The sequence below is a fragment of the Bos indicus x Bos taurus genome, chromosome 29, assembly GCF_003369695.1.
Source record: "Bos indicus x Bos taurus breed Angus x Brahman F1 hybrid chromosome 29, Bos_hybrid_MaternalHap_v2.0, whole genome shotgun sequence".
Taxonomy (NCBI): Eukaryota; Metazoa; Chordata; class Mammalia; order Artiodactyla; family Bovidae; genus Bos; species Bos indicus x Bos taurus.
Window position 1 is genome coordinate 13,575,102 of NC_040104.1, and position 20,035 is coordinate 13,595,136.

The 20,035-nt window shown below is 46.0% G+C and overlaps 1 protein-coding gene across 1 annotated transcript; it reads right to left on the reverse strand.

The window, feature by feature from the left end:
• Positions 1 to 255: 255 nt before the first annotated feature.
• LOC113886008 (pregnancy-associated glycoprotein-like) lies at positions 256 to 1,715 on the reverse strand. Its single transcript, XM_027531953.1, has 2 exons — positions 1,497 to 1,715; positions 256 to 1,412 (listed from the first exon to the last, which is right to left on the reverse strand). Exons 1-2 carry the CDS (start codon positions 1,713 to 1,715, stop codon positions 1,296 to 1,298), a joined length of 336 nt encoding a protein of 111 aa, XP_027387754.1. The 3' UTR covers positions 256 to 1,295.
• Between the last annotated feature and the right edge of the window lie 18,320 nt (positions 1,716 to 20,035).

Here is a 20,035-nt window from a genome sequence, read left to right on the forward strand (position 1 = left end):
CTGCAGGAGTCGGGGTTCACCCGAGAACAAGAAAGGCCAAGACCTATGGGATGAGGGAGGGGAGAATTGGGCGTCTGGGATTATCAAATGCAAACTAATATAGGGAGGGTGGATAATTGGGTCCTGCTGTATAGCACAGGGAACTATATTCAATATCCCATGATAAACTATAATGGAAAAAATATGAAAAATACATATATGTATATGTGTAACCGACACTTTGCTGTACAGCAGAATTTAACACATTGTAAATGAACAATACTTCAATGAATTTTTTAAAAAGAACAATAATGGCCCAAAGTTCCCTCACATTCTGCTGTTCCTTTCCTTCTGACCTCTGCTCACTCTTTTCTCTGCAGAGAATGCCTTTTATTCTCCCTGATCCTCCCAACCCTTGTCTTTAAGACTTCACTCAGGCCCTCTAAGAAGTCTTCTTGGACACCCTCACCCTCCCTGGCCACTCCAGGCTGGGTTGGGTGACTTACCATGATGCTCCCCGAGTCTGTAGCCCTCATCACCCCTAATCTGCCCCCGGTGCCCCTTTGCACAGGCCCCGGGGGTGCCATTTGCATGGAATCCAGTATAGATTTGCCTTAACCCAAGCAGGCTTCCTCGTTCCTCCATGAGGCTGAGGGTTTAGAATTACTGAAGCTTTCTTCCTCAAAGCCTTCTTTGAGCCCATCAGCCTGCTCTGAACTCCCACAGGGAGATGACATGAAGCCTCCACTCTGTGCTGGGGCTGAGCAGTCACTATGTAGCCTTTACTCACCTTAATAATCCACCTCCCCACAGAAGGGTCAGTACCCCAACTCACCAAGCGGGTGCTGGGGCTTAGCAAGGGGACCTGAGGACTAGGATTACCATGTAATATATCATTCCAACCTGGACACTTTCAAGATGGGAAGGGAAACTCTTAACCCCTATGGTGGCACAGCACACTGGGACTGTCCCCAGCCATCCTTCTTGTCACTTGGTATATTTCAGGGATTGCTAGAGCTGACTTTCCATGTTCATGCATCTGAGATCTCTGGTTGAACTGAAACTGAGGACCTTAGTGTTCCCTTCTCCTTGTGACTCCCACCAGGCCAGCACGGAGTGATGTCTCCACATTTATTTCAGGAGGATGGATGTCCCAGACTGCCCTTCACTCTCAGGTGGTTGGTTTCGTGGGAAGCACTGGCCCAGCCACAGGGGCACAGCAGTATCTGCAATGGTTTGACTTGGCCTGCAGAGGGCGCCCTCTTCCCACCAGCAGCCCAAGGGTTCCTGCAAGTCCCAGATTTGAGAACTAGCCTTCAGGATTGGCCCCTCATCTTATGAATGTAGGCTTGAGCAGGCACTGGGTAGTCGATGCCCTTGATGGTGAAGATGAGAGGAGGCAGGGTGCTGGTGATGTTACATGGAACTGTGTACTGTTAGAGAAAGAGGGAGAGAGGTCAGCTCAGCTGATCCTTGTTTGGGGAGCCTGGGAGCGACCCTGTAGCATGACCCTTCACCTGCAGACTTCCAAAGGGCCTGATGCGGATAAGCCTCTGGATTTTGGCGATGTGTCTACTTGGGCCAAGCAGGAATGTAGTCCCAGTATCCATAATAGCCTGGCAGCCACGTTTACAAGCAATTAGCTTCCCGTTCATGGAGATGCTGAGAGAAAGTGGGACAAAGCGGACACCATGGTCACTCTGAAGTGTCCCCCACGACTGCCCCTCCCTGACCATCTCCTGAACAGCCCTTCAGCTCTTGCCCTTCACTGTTTTCCTTTGCTCTGGTCATGTCCCCTACTTTGACTTCCTTTCAGTTCTTGAATGCACCAGTCTCTTTCAGGCCTCAGGGCCTTGGCACCTGTTGGTTGCCCTTCCTAGAAGACTCTCAACCCTTTTGTCTAGCGAATTTCTCCGCATCTTCCAGGTTCCTGATTAATTGTCACTTTGTCAGGAAAGTCTTCACCCTAGACTAGATCAGGCTCCTGTCTTGCTCAGTCTCTGTAGACTCTTCCTCGTGTCTATCATGTACCAAAGTGATAATCAATATGTGTGTGACTCATTTCATGTGCGTCTGCCTCATAGATGTGAGGGCAAGTTGTATCCTCAGTGCCTCCCCCAAGTGCCAGCACACAAGGGATGCAAGTGTACGTTTGTTGAGTGAATGAATGAAGAACACTCAGAGACTTATATCTGGTGTCTGACCAGTCAACAATGGGTCAAGCCACACGGTGAAGATGGAGGTTCCCTGGGGCCCCAGATTCTTAGAGTGGTGGTGGGGGAGACACAAGCTGCTTTGGGAGAGGTTGTCTCCCAGCACCAGCCCCTCATCCGGCTCAGACACTGAGGGTCCCAGCCAGGGGATGCTCAAGCTAACCCAGAGGGCTCCAAAGGACAGGAAAGCTTTTGTCTGAGGGTATCACACAGAATCCCATCAATTACTGCCCCTTGTTCTCAGGCCACTCCTGGATCCCAGCTCCCTGATTCTCTCTGAAACAAGCCCTGCCCCACTGTGTGCCCCAGAAAGTAGGTAGGTAGCTACAGATAGAGGGAGTGTCTCTTTGTAAGAGATGCTCTTAGGTCTCAAGACTGCAGCCAACCTCTCTCCACTGCTAGGTAGCTTCTCTCTATGGAGACAAGTTTTCCTTGTTTGTCCAGGACTTTCCCTATTTTTAAACTAGCAGTTCTGTGCTCTAAGAACCTTCTCAATCCCCGGCAGCCCGGGACAGTTGGTCATCTGAAGACAACCCTGTTCAGGCTGGTGAAATTCACCCTGATCCTATTTTCACCACACAGTCAGGTCCTCTAACCATGCTGCCCGCCTCACAGCACGGTGGGTACAGCCTTTCCCAAGCTGCACAGGCCTCTCTGGACCCTTTCAGGACCCTGGCCAGAGGGCCGGTCAGGAGGCCTAGGGTGATTATGGTCCCTTGGGTGGTGTAAGTCTTTTTGTGTGTGTGCCTGTGTGTCTCTGTGCTCGTGTCTGGCCACGTGTGTGTATATCTGTGTGCCTGTGCATGTTTATATGTGTGCCTGTGAGGGTGTTTCTATGTGTGTCTTTGTGGCTGGACATGTCTGTGTGTGAAACTGTGTTAAATCTGTGTGTGTCTACGCGTGTCAGTGCACACGTGTGGGAGCGCTGCTGGACTGGCCCTCGGTGGGTGAGGCTTACCGGCCTATGGTTATCTGCCAGTAATGGGTTCGGGATACTGGTACCCAGTTGAGCTTTCCTGTATGGTAGGAGTGGTCCACCCCACCAAACATCAGCACACTGCCATTTTCCCTCCGGCTGCTGAGAGAAGTGAGAGAGGGGCTCTTTGGAGGAGAGTAACGCCAGCACTGTCTGAGGGCTGTGCTTCTCTACCATCAGAGACACTACCGTGGTCCCCATTTTACAGATGTGGAGATTGAGGAACTGAGGGGTTGAGTACCTGACCCAGGTCTGTCACCATCTAATCAGTGCCACAGAAGTTTGAAGCCTGGCCTGGCTCTGACCACCCAACCTTCTGAAGAGGGCCTGGTCCCCTCCCACAACCTGAGTGCTCAGAGATCCCCTCAAAAGACCCCGTGTTGGCCTCAAACAGTTAGACCAAGCTGGGAGAGGGATTTGGGTTTCATTTGTGTGGGCTGTGGATTTTAACAACACCTACTTCTCCCGTAAACACCATCTGAGTGAATCAGATTGGCCTTATGCCTTCTGTACAGGTGGGGCAACCGAGACTCAGGACAGTACTGAATGGTTCCCCCTTGTGGACAAAATGAGTAGAAAGCAGGGTAGTTTTCTCTTCAATATTACTATGATCTGAGGACAGAAACAGACTGAATTCATTGCAGTGCATTGTGGATTCTGCATCTGCCCAGAAGACAGAAGCCCATTATACAATGTCACTGGCAGGGTTCTTCTGAAAATTCTGCCTGGAAAACTAACTTTTGGGGATATACGTGCACACGTGTGTGGCGGGATTGGAGAGTGTGGAATACTCAGACATTTTGGGGAAGGCACACCATAGTTTTTATTAGACTCTCAAAGAGCCTCGAGAGTGAGAACCCATTTATCAGGCCCCTCCCACATCTGTGACCTCCTGCTTTCCCTGTCTGGATACCTGAAGCCCTGGGCTGCCCCCAGGGTCCCAAGCAGTTTTATCTTGGGATAAATACCCAAGATACCCCAAATACCCCACACCTGCCTGAGTCCTGACTAGCCAGCCCAGCTCACCTGCTTAGCACATGTGTGACTTTGACAAGGCCTTTGTTCTCTGCACTTGAGTTCCTTCATCTATATCATGAGTTAATCATAGTACCTGCTGTGTAGGGTTGTTTTAGGATTAAACAAGTTTCTTATTGTTCAGTGGCTAAGTCGTGTCTGACTCTTTGTGACCCCAGGAACTGCAGCACACAAGGCTTCCATGTCCTTCACTACTGCCCAGAGTTTACTCAAACTGATGTCCATTGACTCAGAGATGCCATCCAACCTCTTACTCTCTGTCACCCCCTTCTCTTGCCCTCAATCTTTCCCAGCATCAGGGTCTTTTCCAATAAGTTGGCTCTTTGCAGCAGGTGACCAGAGTATGGGACCTTCATTAACACTTTCACTTTAAACAAGATATTACCATGAAAATGCCTAGCACAGTCTGAGAATATAAAAGTGGGTGCTTTTCCCCCATCTCTCTCAGCTCACACCATAATGAACCTTCGGCTCTTCATAGGCAAAGAAGCTGCGAATCCACACCCCAAGCCCCTGCCTGCATTAGCCACGAAGAGTTTGTATGTCAGCAGGGGCATTGTCTCCCCAAGGACAGAGTCCTTCCAGGCAGATCTACAGCCATTAGGGGCCTTTCGGAAGGATAGACACCTCCAGCTTCTCCTGCATCTGTTTTGTAAGCAGCAGTTGCTCCCAGGGCCAGCAGCTTCTGGTTTCCACATTACCTGAATGATGTCTTGGCCAAGGACTCCTTTTATCCTCCCAGAGGCATAGATGAGGTCGATGATGTTGTTCAGGAGCTTGAAGGTGGTGGACGTGCGAGGGTTGAAGAGACTGTGTGTCACTGCAGACACAAGAGATGATCGTGCTTCAGGTGCCAAAGACAAAGAGCAGGGTGGGGGGGGCAAGCACAGGATGCGGGGGATGGGGAGGGGGTACTCACAGCAGCTCGGACTGTGGCAGTGGATGGAGGGCACCCACAGGTCAGAGGACCCGGTGTCAAATATGACCCTGAACTCCTGAGGGGGCGTTCCAATGGCGATGGTGCCGATGTAGACTAACTACAGGGGCCGGGAAGGGATGGTTAGTGCAGACCTGGATGCCTGCCCACCCCTTTCCACCCCCAATTCCTCGAGTACTGCCTCCTGCTGGATTTCCCAGGTCTCCTGAAATCACTTTCCAAGCACCCAACGTCATAGCCTCTATTCAGATTGGTGTCTTCATCTGAGAAGCTCTCCAGTCTCCCCTTTATGTCCAGCGTGAGCCCCTCTTTCTCCTAGGTCACCCCAGTCCACTGACTCTAATCTCAGACCATGTCTGATCAACAGCACTCAGGTGGCCCTTTATTTAGACATGTATTTACCCTCTCCCCATTTCTCAGGATGGCCTATGCATTCTTGAAGAAGAGACTAGACCTTTGGCAATAACCACACTATTAGATTTGGGAGGGGGGGCACCTCACATGCCATAGGGACTCAGTAACTTTTTACCAGTATCACTCTTGGATCTGCTGAGACTGAACTTGCTCTGCCTAGGGATTCATACTTGATTTGAAGCTGTCTTTATCTTTTGATTGGCATGGTTCACCCTTCATCTGTAACTGAGTGGCTCACTTAGTTCAGAAAGAACAATCTCCCTCAAACTAATGATACACCTTTGGCGCAGAAATGGATGTTTATCTGCCCCCTGGTCATTGCTGGGCCCAGTCACCACAGACCAAGAGTTGAGGATGAGACTGCCTTCTCCTCTGGGAATGGGTCCCTATCCCCCCGTGTTTCTGCCTCCTGCAGGAGCCCCAACCCCAACAACCCCACTGGCATCTCCACTTGAACCCCAGTGCAAAGCCAGAGCACCAGGGGGCGCTGTGGAGCACCATCCTCCCAACACAGTCACATCCTTGTAGTTCCTCAGGGGATGATAAACTATGTTTTGGTCATTAGTGGCATTCTGGGACAGGCTGCAAGGGTGTTCCTCAGAGAAATTTGTCAGCAAATTTCTTTCCCATAGGGTTTCTCGTATGGCCTTCATTTGCCTAAGAGGGATTCTTTCACCGGCCATGAGGAAAAGAAAACAAAGAAGGGGCAGCAATCAGCTGTCTGTGTTATAAAGACTGTCATACCTGACGTTGGAACGGCACAGTGTATCTTCCAAGCATTTTTATGAGTGTCACCTTATTATCAGGATGCCATGCAATGACCATGGCAAAGACCTAGGTCTGAACATAGGTTCTTTGCGTAATCTTGGGTAAGGCATATGACCACTGAAGTTTCAAATTTCCCGTTGGTAAAAAGGTGAAAGAAAAAAAATCCCCACCAACACCATCCCCTACATAGAATGGCTTGGATATTAAGAGAGATGATGGATATAATGCACCTGATATACAGGAAGCCTCAGCAATGGCAGCCAGTATCATTGCTGTGGTCATCCCACTGTATCCTTCTCAAGGAAGCTCGGGGAGGGAGGTAGAAGGGCTTCATCATCCTCTTTAAACAGGGGAGGAATTTGAAATGCAGGGAGTTGGAGACTTGGCTGAGGTCACACTGCTTGTTAGAGCTAAAAGAGCACAGAAATAGTACTACTGATCTTTCTTCTGGGCTCAAGCAGAAGAGAGGAGGCCAGGAGATGGGGAATACATTAAGGAGGTTAAGAGAAGCCAAGAAGAATGTTTTTAAAAAGGAGAAAATCTAAGAGAGTTCTGCATGCACAGAGACATCCAAAGAGACAGATAAAATAGGGAGATAGAGTTGAAGACAGACACATTCACACAGAAATGAAGAGAGACCAGAGAGGAGACCTAGAACCACATACAGGAGAAACGTTGTTTCTTCACACCACACCTACAGTTGCACAGGATGTGCACTGAACAACTTCAAGGAATGCAGTTTTACATAGGACATGACGTGGCTGGACCCCAGGAGTTGTGTGATCCTACAGGTTTGCCTGGAGAGCCTAGGGCCTCACAGAGTCTGTGGCAAAGTACTTAGCAACAAGTGAGAGTTGACTTTAGACTGTCAGGGAGTGATTACATTCCCTTCTAACCCTGACAGGTGGAAGAATAAGAGGACAAGAATAAAAAAAAAGAAAAGGGACGATGTCACTTATAGTCCCCTCACTTACATGACCATGCACTCTGAGAGAGCTACCAGCCTGAGGAGTCCAAGCCACTTCATGCTTCTGTCCTCGATTGAAGTGCTCAGGACAGATTGAGTTCTGAGCATGCACTGACGGTGAAGATTACCTAGCTATATATGCTCTAACCTGCTCTAATGTTCTCCTTTAAGCCACCATGAGTCTGATGAGAAATATGAACCTCTAGATAAAATCTTTGCCTCCATTGGTGACTGTGAGGAGTGGACTTGGAAAACTCTCATAATACAGAAAATTCCACTGTAATCTCTTCCTTCGTTCTTGGGTGAAAAACCAAACTGAACTGCACAATCTAAGAGTGGGGAGACTCGTCCCAACTTGCAGGTAAAACACTGCTAATAAAGAGATAAAGGTAAATGTTAAGGACCACGTTAGACATTTGTGATCTCGTGGGGTCTTCCTAGACACCTCATGAGATGTGCATTGCTGTCCTCAGTTGGAGAGGAGGCTGCTAGGAGGAAAAGAGGTCAAATGGCAGAGTCGGACACGACTGAAACGACTTGCACAACACAACACAGTGCACTGACATGACTGGCTTTAGGTAGTGGGACAGATGGCACAGACCAGAGACACCACTGACATCAAACTGCATTGAAGTTCTAGGCAGTTTTAATATTGGAAGAAATGTGATGCTCTTCGTGTCTGACTCTTTGCAATCCCATGGACCATAGCCTGCCAGACTCCTCCGTCCATGGGATTCTCCAGGCAAGAACACTGGAGTGGGTTGCCATTATCTACTCCAGAGGACCTTCCCAACCCAGGAATCAAACCATGGCTCCTGCATTGGCAGGAGTTCTTTACCACTAGCGCCACTTGGGAAGCTGTGATGCTGTTAGGGAAATGAAAATTGAGACAGTCTTCTTCAGGCTTCAGAACTAGGAGAGCAGGCCTCTGATCAAGTCCTGACCTTCCCTGGACTCGGCCTGGACTACATGCCTGCTGCAAGCACACCAACTGTTATCAGTGATGGCAACTAGCACCTTAGATAAGAAGAGGGAGTGAGTCTTGGAATTTCCTGAGCCCCTTGAGGCCTGGCTATCCCCCAGGGTCTGGAAAATCTTGTAATTCACAAGGTGAAAGAAAAAGCATTGTAAAAAATTAAAGCCAAACTAGAGCTGCACTTTTATAGGGAAATTGATGGTGATATCAGTTTGCAGCCTGGGATTATAAGCGGAGGGCCCCAAAACTGCAACCTGTAGTCCCACCCGTGATGTCCAAGGACCACCTAGGACCATTGTCTTCTTCTGGAACTTTCCAGGGCTCTTCAATTCTGGACAGGTTGTCAGCCCAAGTTGGTGACGTACAAGCTGTTACTTCTATTGTTTCTATTTATTTTCTTTAAGGACTGTTTATTGAAATTAAGTCAAATAATTATCTTTAGAAATTGAAATTCTTTGTAAGGAGTTGTTTATTGTGTTATCAGATTCTGTGAACCTAAAATGAAATAAAACTTTCAGCAAAACATCATTTGCCCCTATGAGCCAATCCATGAAAAATGCCACTCTTTAATCAACCTTTTATTTCTGAACAGGAAGATTTGCCTTACTTCTTATTAGCTACTGAATGGGGCATATCCACTGGATTGTGTAAGAATTGGGACTCTAAATTAAAGCTGGCCAAAACTTTAGAAGTTACTGAGCTTTTGTAGGTCATTCCAATTGATAAAGGGCAAGAATAAGCGGTGCTGATCCCATAAGGTTCATGAAGCCAAATTAAGAGTCACTGAAGAGAAATCAAAACTGGAGAAAGAATTAAGCAATTTGCAAGAACTATTGTCTGTGTTACAATGTCAAAATTATATTTTAGCTGGCCAAGTCTCCACTTTTGAATTTGTAGCTGAAATAGCTACAAATCTGCATCTGTTTTGTAAGCAGCAGGTGCTCCCAGGGCCAGCAGCTTCTGGTTTCCACATTACCTGAATGATGTCTTAGCCAAGGACTCCTTTTATCCTCCTGGAGGCATAGATGAGGTCAACGGGCTTGTCCAGGAGCTTGAAGGTGGTGGACTTGTGAGGGCTGAAGAGATGATTCACTGCAGACACAAGAGATGGTTGTGCTTCAGGTGCCAAAGACAGAGAGCAGGGTGGGAGGGCAAGCACAGGATGCGGGGGATGCAGCAGCTCAGACTGGCAGTGGATGGAGGGCACCCACAGGTCAGAGGACCCGGTGTCAAATATAACCCTGAACTCCTGAGGGGGCGTTCCAATGGCGATGGTGCCGATGTAGACTAACTACAGGGGCCAGGAAGGGATGGTTAGGGCAGACCTGGATGCCTGTCCACCTTCTTCCCTCCCCCAATTCCTTGAGTACTGCCTCCTGCTGGATTTCCCAGGTCTCCTGAAATCACTTTCCAAGCACCCAACCTCACAGCCTCTACTCAGACTGGTGTCTTCATCTGAGAAGCTCTCCAGTCTCCCCTCTATGTCCCGCGTGAGCCCCTCCTTCTCCTAGGTCACCCCAGTCCACTGACTCTAATCTCAGACCATGTCTGATCAACAGCACTCAGGTGGCCCTTTATTTAGACATGTATTTACCCTCTCCCCATCTCTCAGGATGGCCTGTGTATTCTTGAAGAAGAGACTAGACCTTTGGCAATAACCACACTATTAGATTTGGGAGGGGGGGCACCTCACATGCCATAGGGACTCAGTAACTTTTTACCAGTATCACTCTTGGATCTTGAGACTGAACTTGCTCTGCCTGGGTAGTCATACTTTATCTTTTGATGAGAGATGGCTCACCCTTCATCTGTAACTGAGTGGCTCACTTAGTTCAGAAAGAACAATCTCCCTCAAACTAATGACATCTTTGGCACAGAAAATGATGTTTATCTACCACCTGGTCATTGCTTGGCCCAGTCACCACAGACCAAGAGTTGAGGATGAGAGTCCCTTCTCCTCTGGGAATGGGGTCCCTGTTCCCCAGCCGCAACATCTCTGGCACCTCCAAATGAACCCCAGTGCTAAGGCCAGAGCACCCGGGGGCGCTGTGGAGCACCATCCTCCCAACACACACATCTTTGTAGTTTCTCAGGGGATGAAAAGTTGCACTTGGGTCATGAGCAGAATTCTTGGACAGGCTGTAAGCTTCTTCCTCTGGGAAATTTTTCACCAAAGTTTTTTTTTACCCCCGAGGGTTTCTTGCATGGTCTTCATCTTCATTAGAGGGATTCTTTCCACAAGCATGGGGAAAAGGAAGCAATGACAGGGCATTAATCAGCCATATGTGTTATAGTAGGACTGCCATAGCTGGTGTTGTTATGGCACTGGGCATTTTTTAAGCATTTTAATGAGGGTCATCTTATTATTAGAATGCCGTGCAAAGACCTAGGTCTGAATACTGGTTCTGTTGTGTAATCTTGGATAAGCCATAGGACCATTTGGAGTCTCCATCTTCCTGTCAGTAAAAAGGTGGAATGTAACAATCAGTGTCTCTCATATAGAATGTCTTGGGTATTGAGGGAGATGATGGATATAATGCACTTGGTATATAGGAAGTCTCAGCAATGACAGCCATTACCATTGCTGTGGTCATCCCACTGTATTTTTCTCAATGAGGCTCTGGGAGGGAGGTAGAAGGGGACTATCATCCTCTTTAAACAGGGAAGGAATTTGAAATGCAGGGAGTTGGAGACTTGGCTGAGGGCACACTGCTTGTTAGAGCTAAAAGAGCAGAGAAATAGTACTACTGATCTTTCTTCTGGGCTCAAGCAGAAGAGGGGGTGAGAGAGGATGCCAGGAGACAGGGAATAAACTGGGGAAATTAAGAGGCTAGAGAAGCAAGAGAGAGTCCAAATTGAAAAAGAAAAAAAGAAACTGGGACACTTTTGCATGCACCGAGATAGCCAAAGAGATGGAGAGGTAAAAGAGAGAGATACAGTGATGAAGACACAGACCCATACACACAGAAGCAGAAAGAGAGCTGAGAGAAGATCTAGAAGCAAACGCAGGAGAAATGCAACAGGACCACACCAACAGTTGCACAAGTTGTGCACTGAACAAGTCCAAGGAGTGCCATTTTCACTTAGGTCATGACGTGATTGGCACCCCTAGAGATGTGCAACCCTGCAAGCCTGTTCCAAAACTTTGGGCCCCAAGGTGCCCATGGCAAGGTACTTATCAATAAATGAAAGTTGAAGTTTAAGGCTGCCAGGAATGATTACCTTCTCTTCTAACCCTCACAGATGGAAGAAGAGAGGACAACAAGAAAAATCCCAGAAAGACAGATATGCCCTTACAGTCCCTGTACTTACACGACTACGCACTCTGAGAGGGCCACCAGATGGAAGAGCCCAAGCTACGTCATGCTTTTTTCCTGGGTTCAAGTACTCACAGAACAGAGGGTTCTGAGCTTGCTGTGGTGACAAGAACTCCCAGATATATATGCTCTTATCTGCCCCAATTGTCCCCTTGAGGCCACTGATCTGGTAAGATCTGATAAGAAATGCATACCTCTTGATTAAATGTTTACCTCCATCAGTGTCTTTGGGGAGTGGATTTAGAAAATTGTCAGAATACAGAGAATTTTACAGAGATTGTAGTCTCTTCGTTGCTGCTGCTAAGTTGCTCCAGTCGTGTCCGACTCTGTGCGGCCCCATAGACAGCAGCCCACCAGGCTCCTCTGTCCCTGGGATTCTTCAGGCAACAACACTGGAGTGGGTTGCCATTTCCTTCTCCAATGCATGAAAGTGAAAAGTGAAAGTGAAGTCGCTCAGTCATATCCGACTCTTCACAACTCCATGGACTGCAGCCTACCAGGCTCCTCCATCCATGGGATTCTCCAGGCAAGAGTACTGGAATGGGTTGCCATTGCCTTCTCCGATCTCTTCCTCGGGGCTTGGCCAAAAAAACAAACTGAAGTGCACAGACTCTCTAAGGGTGGGGAGACTCTTTCCAACTTGGAGAAAAAAACACTGCTATTAACATGATAAAAGTAAATTCTGGGGGCCATGCTAGACATTCATCACCTCATGAGGTCACGAGATGTGCCTGGCCTTCCAAGCAACTTCAGGAGATGTGCATGGCTCTCCTAGTTGGGGAGGAGATTGCTAGAAGAAACAGAGTTCAAATGGCAAAGTGAAGACTTTAGGGGCAGCCCAGTGACATATGTGTGACTTCAGGTATTGGGACAGATGGCATAGATCAGGGGCACCTTTCATGCCAGTCTGTGTCAAAGGTCTAGACAGTTACAGTTTCAGTATTGGAAGAAATGTGATGCAGGCATACACTAGACACTTTCTATCAGCCAGTTCAGTTCAGTTCAGTTCAGTCGCTCAGTCGTGTCCGACTCTTCACGACCCCATGAATCGCAGCACGCCAGGCCTTCCTGTCCATCACCAACTCCCGGAGTTCACTCAGACTCACGTCCATCAAGTCAGTGATGCCATCCAGGCATCTCATCCTCTGTTGTCCCCTTCTCCTCCTGCCGCCAATACCTCCCAGCATCACAGTCTTTTCCAATGAGTCAACTCTTCGCATGAGGTACCCAAAATATTGGAGTTTCAGCTTTAGCATCATTCCTTCCAAAGAAATCCCAGGGCTGATCTCCTTCAGAATGGACTGATTGGATCTCCTTGCAGTCCAAGGGACTCTCAAGAGTCTTCTCCAACACCACAGTTCAAAAGCATCAATTCTTCGGCGCTGGGCCTTCTTCACAGTCCAACTCTCACATCCATACATGACCACAGGAAAAACCATAGCCTTGACTAGATGAACCTTTGTTGGCAAAGTAATGTCTCTGCTTTTGAACATGCTATCTAGGTTGGTCATAACTTTCCTTCCAAGGAGTAAGTGTCTTTTAATTTCATGTCTGCAGTCACCATATTCTGTGATTTTGGAGCCCAAAAAAATAAAGTCTGACACTGTTTCCACTATTTCCCCATCTATTTCCCATGAAGTGATGGGACCAGATGCCATGATCTTCGTTTTCTGAATGTTGAGCTTTAAGCCAACTTTTTCACTCTCCACTTTCACTTTCATCAAGAGGCTTTTGAGTTCCTCTTCACTTTCTGCCATAAGGGTGGTGTCATCTGCATATCTGAGGTTATTCATATTTCTCCCAACGATCTTGATTCCAGCTTGTGTTTCTTCCAGTCCAGCATTTCTCATGATGTACTCTGCATATAAGTTAAATAAACGGGGTGACAATATACAGCCTTGACGATCTCCTTTTCCTATTTGGAACCAGTCTGTTGTTCCATGTCCAGTTCTAACTGTTGCTTCCTAACCTGCATATAGGTTTCTCAAGAGGCAGGTCAGGTGGTCTGGTATTCCCATCTCTTTCAGAATTCTCCACCGTTTATTGTGATCCACACAGTCAAAGGCTTTGGCATAGTCAATGAAGCAGAAATAGATGTTTTTCTGGAACTCTCTTGCTTTTTCCATGATCCAGCGAATGTTGGCAATTTGATCGCTGGTTCCTCTGCCTTTTCTAAAACCAGCTTGAACATCAGGAAGTTCACAGTTCACATATTGCTGAAGCCCGGCTTGGAGAATTTTAAGCATTATGTTACTAGCATGTAAGATGAGTGCAATTGTGTGGTAGTTTGAGCATTCTTTGGCATTGTCTTTCTTTGGGATTGGAATGAAAACTGACCTTTTCCAGTCCTGTGGCCACTGCTGAGTTTTCCAGATTTGCTGGCATATTGAGTGCAGCACTTTCACAGCATCATCTTTCAGGATTTGGAATAGCTCAACTGGAATTCCATCACCTCCACTAGCTTTGTTCGTAGTGATGCTTTCTAAGGCCCACTTGACTTCACATTCCAGGATGTCTGGCTCTAGATGAGTGATCATACCATCGTGATTATCTGGGTCGTGAAGATCTTTTTTGTACAGTTCTTCTGTGTATTCTTGCCACCTCTTCTTAATATCTTCTGCTTCTGTTAGGTCCATACCATTTCTGTCCTTTATTGAGCCCATCTTTGCATGAAATGTCCCCTTGGTATCTCTAATTTTCTTGAAGAGATCTCTAGTCTTGCCCATTCTATTGTTTTTCCTCTATTTCTTTGCATTGATCGCTGAGGAAGGCTTTCTTGTCTCTTCTTGCTGTTCTTTGGAACCCTGCATTCAAATGGGAATATCTTTCTTTTTTTCCTTTGCTTTTCCCTTCCCTTTTTTTCACAGCTATCTGTAAGGCCTCCTCAGACAGCCATTTTGCTTTTTTGCATTTCTTTTTCTTGGGGATGGTCTTGATTCTTGTCACCTGTACAATGTTATGAACCTCCATCCATAGTTCATCAGGCACTCTGTCTATCAGATCTAGTCCTTAAATCTATTTCTCACTTCCACTGTATAATCATAAGGGATTTGATTTAGGTCATACCTGAATGGTCCAGTGGTTTTCTCCACTTTCTTCAATATAAGTCTGACTTTGGCAATAAGGAGTTCATGATCTGAGCCACTTGTTTTTGCTGACTGTATAGAGCTTCTCCAACTTTGGCTGCAAAGAATACAATCAATCTGATTTTGGTGTTGACCATCTGGTGATGTCCATGTGTAGAGTCTTCTCTTGTGTTGTTGGAAGAGAGTGTTTGCTATGACCAGTGTGTTCTCTTTGCAGACCTCTATTAGCCTTTGCCCTGCTTCATTCTGTATACCAAAGCCAAATTTGCCTGTTATTCCAGGTGTTTCTTGACTTCCTACTTTTGCATTTCAGTCCCCTAAAAGGACATCTTTTTTGTGTGTTAGTTCTAGAAGGTCTTGTAGGTCTTCATAGAACTGTTCAACTTCAGCTTCTTCAGTGTTACTGGTCAGGGCATAGACTTGGATTATTGTGATATTGAATGGTTTGCCTTGGAACCTAACAGAGATCATTCTGTCGTTTTTGAGATTGCATCCAAGTACTGCATTTTGGACTCTTTTGTTGACTATGATGGCTACTCCATTTCTTATAAGGGATTCCTGCTCACAATAGTAGATATAATGGTCATCTGAGTTAAAATTCACCCATTCCAGTCCATCTTAGTTCACTGATTCCTAGAATGTCAACGTTCACTCTTGCCATCTCCTGTTTGACCACTTCCAATTTGCCTTGATTCATGGACCTGACATTCCAGGTTGCTATGCAATATTGCTCTTTACAGCATCAGACCTTGCTTCTATCACCAGTCACATCCACAGCTGGATATTGTTTTTGCTTTGGCTCCATCTCTTCATTCTTTCTGGATCCCTTCATTCTTTCTGGAGTTATTTCTCCACTGATCTCCAGTAGCATATTGGGCACCTACTGACCTGGGGAGTTCCTCTTTCAGTATCCTATTATTTGGCCTTTTCATACTGTTCATGGGGTTCTCAAGGCAAGAATACTTAAGTGGTTTGCCATTCCCTTCTCCAGTGGACCACATTCTGTCAGACCTCTCCAATGACCCATCTGTCTTGAGTGGCCCCACATGGCATGGCTTTGTTTCATTGAGTTAGACAAGGCTGTGATCCATGTGATCAGATTGGCTAGTTGTCTGTGATTGTAGTTTCAGTCTGTCTGCCCTCTGATCCCCTCTCTCAGTGCCTACCATCTTACTTGGGTTTCACTTACCTTGGACGTGGGGTCTCTCTTCACAACTGCTCCAGCAGAGCACAGCCGCCACCCCTTACCTTGGACGTGGGGTAGCTCCACTCGGCCACCGCCCCTGAAGTCAAGTAAGATACAGGTGGTCCTTATCTTCAGGGAGTTAGCAGTGGAGGGCAGTTCTCACAAACTCCTGGCCCAGGAGGCAAGAGAAATGAATGGAAGGGCTGGGCAGATATCCTGGGCCCTGGGCAGCACATGCCCTACCACCGGGGGCAGCCTCTCAGCTCCAAGCAAAGGCTGCCATGCTGGAAAGTGGGCTGATTGCCCCAGTTTTCAGGAGAAATCAGAATCTCAATGTTTACGTAAAATCTGTGATTTTAAATGTTAGCAGCTAATTTTCTTTTTTCAAAAAACATAGTGAAAGCTAAACCTTCATCAACTGTGTGCTTGATCCAGCCTGCAGAATGTGTGGGTTTTTATGTCTAGCCTAGAGTGGGAGTCATTTCCCTGGTGGTTCAGTGGTGAAGAATCCAGCTGCCAATGCAGGAGATGCAGGAGACATGGGTTCAACCCCTGAGTCAGGAAGATCCCCTGGAGGAAGAAACAGCAACCCACTCCAGTAATCTTGCCTGGGAATTCCCATGGAGAGAGGAGCCTGGCAGCTACAGTCCATGGGGTCTCAAAGAGTCAGTCATGACTTAGAACTAAACAACAATAACAACAAAGAGGTGGGTGTAGAGACGAGACAGAGAGGGGATTCAATTCATGCTGATTGACTGAATAAGAGGCTCAATGCCTATTAACCATGTTAATTTTTCTTCCATTTGTAAAAAAAAAAAAAGTACAAGGGTCATATAAACTAACAAGTTTATTAATGTCCATTTGCTGAGCAGCTGATGTAATTCCCCAATAGTGGGTTCATGCCTTGAAACACTTTGTCTGCCAAACCAAATATACAATGAACTAATTTTGAAGCATCTTATCTATCAAAGAAGACAAAAAAGACCAATCAGAACTCCAGCTCAGGCTGAGATGAACAGGGCTACCTGTTAAACTGTTATTCCAGCCAAAATAAAGACCTGGAGTTTTATGGCTCCTTCCAGGACTCCCTGGTCCTGGGTGTTCCTGCCCGGTATCTATCACGGCCTGTCCCTTTCATAAAACAACAGGAGGGTGTTAGTCATCAGGTCAGTGATAGTTGGGGTGATTTGTCTTAACCCTCATTTTTTACAAATTGTTAAAATTCAGTTTTCATGATTCAATCACTACGGAAGGAATTTGACAGCATCTAGCAAATGACACACCCAAATACCATTTACCTCAGCAATTCTGCTACTAGGAAATTATCCCAAAGATTCACTGGCAAGAATACAAAACTCCAGATGCACAAGCCACTCACTGCAACATTGTTTGTAAAAGCAAAAGATCAGAAACATACCTGAAGTGACCATCCACCAGGGAGTGTGGATTAAGGCACAGGGCATCCCAACACCTGGTTATAATGTGGATGGAGAGAGGTGTGGAATGCATGAGATCTTCAGGGTACACTGCTTAGTTTTTAAAACAGAGGGACCAGAAAAGTACCTATAGTTTGTCACTTTTACATACACATGCATATCTATTTTCAATAAGAAAGAGTAGAAAACTAAACCAAAACCAATACAAGTCATAATTTATGGAGGCAGGACAGAGACAGAAGTGAGATTTTTTTCTTGTTTTACAGTTTGACTTTACAACCATATAGTATCAAAAATAGATAAATATATCTGTCAAAATTGAGAATAAACTAAGACAAATGAACCTAATTGTATCAAACTGGTGACACAGTTTCACAGAACAAAACATTATTTAAGTGGATTTTAAATGCAGGATTTTGCCTCTGTGTTCAGAGTAGAGTATGTTCTAAGGGCAAAGAGAAAAACAAAGAAAAGCGCCCTCCCTCCAAAACAAATCCAAAAATCCAAAGAAATGTGAGACTGTATCCAATACCTTATGGCTGATGATAGTTCTACTGTTATTTTGAAAGTATCATGTTTAAAGCAAATAAGTAATTTGGTTAATTTACAGGTTAAAGCAAATAAGTAATTAATGTTAATGTTGTTCTGAAGCAAGACTTTCAGTGGATAGAGAGAAGATGTTTAAGTATAAAACAAAAAAGTGTAAGTGAAAAGCCCACAGTCTTTAAACTTGGAAAAATAAGTTTGTACCCATTAATTCTTTTCCTTTTTTTTTTCTTTACAGAATATCTGTACTTCTTCGGGCTGACCACTAAAAAGCCTCGAAGCAATGGCAATGTGCTAATAGTGACTATCCTGAGGCATAGCTTGTGGCCTCTAATTACCGTTTCTCACTAGAACATGCAGAAATTTTTGAAGAAATGGTTGACTTCAGGGCTGGACCAAGAAATGCACAAGATAAGCCTGGGAATCTTGAAGGACCAGAAAGTTGAGGACCTTCAAAGACCAGAAGAGGCCAGACAAAGTTTACGAATCCATATGAAAAGATCAAAGGTGGGACAATTTTAGCATCACATCAAATATATAAAAATCCAGTAGTTCCAAATGGTAATAGACAACATCTAATTTGTCACTGTGACAGATCACAGTGGTACCAACTCATTATTTTGACCATTGAGAAAGGGGAATAATCATCAATATTTATGCTATTTTTGTTGCTGTGAAGCATACTTCATGTAACTACACATAGTCGAAGGAATACCCTTTTTAATTGAAGAATTCTAGGAATTAAATTCAGGAGTGGTAGAAACAGCAAATCATTGTTTTGCAACATCCTCATGAAACAACAGATCTAGGCAAAGGTCATCAATGGACAACAAACCATAGGATGAAAAGTCAAAAGGGAAGTTTATAAATGGATGTATAAGTTTGACAACATCAGGACCCACAGCATCTCGGTTCAGTTCAGTTGCTCAGTCGTGTCCGACTCTGTGACCCCATGAATTGCAGCACGCCAGGCCTCCCTGTCCATCACCAACTCCCAGAGTTCACCCAAACTCATGTCCATCGAGTCCGTGATGCCATCCAGCCATCTCATCCTCTGTCGTCCCCTTCTCCTCCTGCCCACAATCCCTTCCAGCATCAGAGTCTTTTCCAATGGGTCAACTCTTCGCATGAGGTGGCCAAAGTATTGGAGTTTCAGCTTTAGGATCAGTCCTTCCAAAGAACACCCAGGGTTGATCTCCTTTAGCATGGACTGGTTGGATCTCCTTGCAGTCCAAGGGACCCTCAAGAGTCTTCTCCAACACCACAGTTCAAAAGCATCAACTCTTCGGCGCTCAGCTTTCTTCACAGTCCAACTATCACATCCATACATGACCACTGGAAAAACCATAGCCTTTACTAGACAGACTTTTGTTGGCAAAGTAATGACTCTGCTTTTGAATATGCTATCTAGGTTGGTTATAACTTTCCTTCCAAGGAGTAAGCGTCTTTTAATTTCATGGCTGCAATCACCATCTGCAGTGATTTTGGAGCCCCCAAAAATAAAGTCTGACACTGTTTCCACTATTTCCCCATCTATTTCCCATAAGCATCTATCGAAGTGGATCAACTAGGAATTATGAGCCTCTTGAAGTGGTGCCACAAGAAATATACAGAGCTATGTATGAAATATTCCAATGAAAAATTTTCAACTCATGACTAGATCTAAATACCAGTTTGGGGGGAAATACACAGATACAGGAACAGCGAGGCAATCCTCTAAACCAGCAGTCCCTAACCTTTTTGGCAACAGGGTCTGGTTTCCTGGAAGACAATTTTTCCAAGGACTGGTTGGGGCTGGGGCAGGGGGACACAAGGTGGCAGCAGGAGGAGGAGGAGATGTGGGGATGGTTTCAGGATGATTCAAGGGCATTACGTTTATTGTGCACTTTATTTCTATTATTATTACATTGTGATATATAATGAAATAATTATACAACTCACCATAATGCAAAATCAGTGGGAGCCCTGAGCTTGTTTGCCTGGAACAAGACTGTCCTGTCTAGGGGTGATGAGAGAGTGATGGGGAGCAGCTGTAAATACAGATGAAGCCTCACTCACTGGCTTGTTGCTCACCTCCTGCTGTGCGGCCTGGTTCCTAACAGACCAAGGGCTGAGGGACCGGTACTGGTCTACAGCCAGGGGGTTGGGGGCCCCTGCTCTAAACCCAATACTTGGGACATTCTATAAGGCAAATAACCT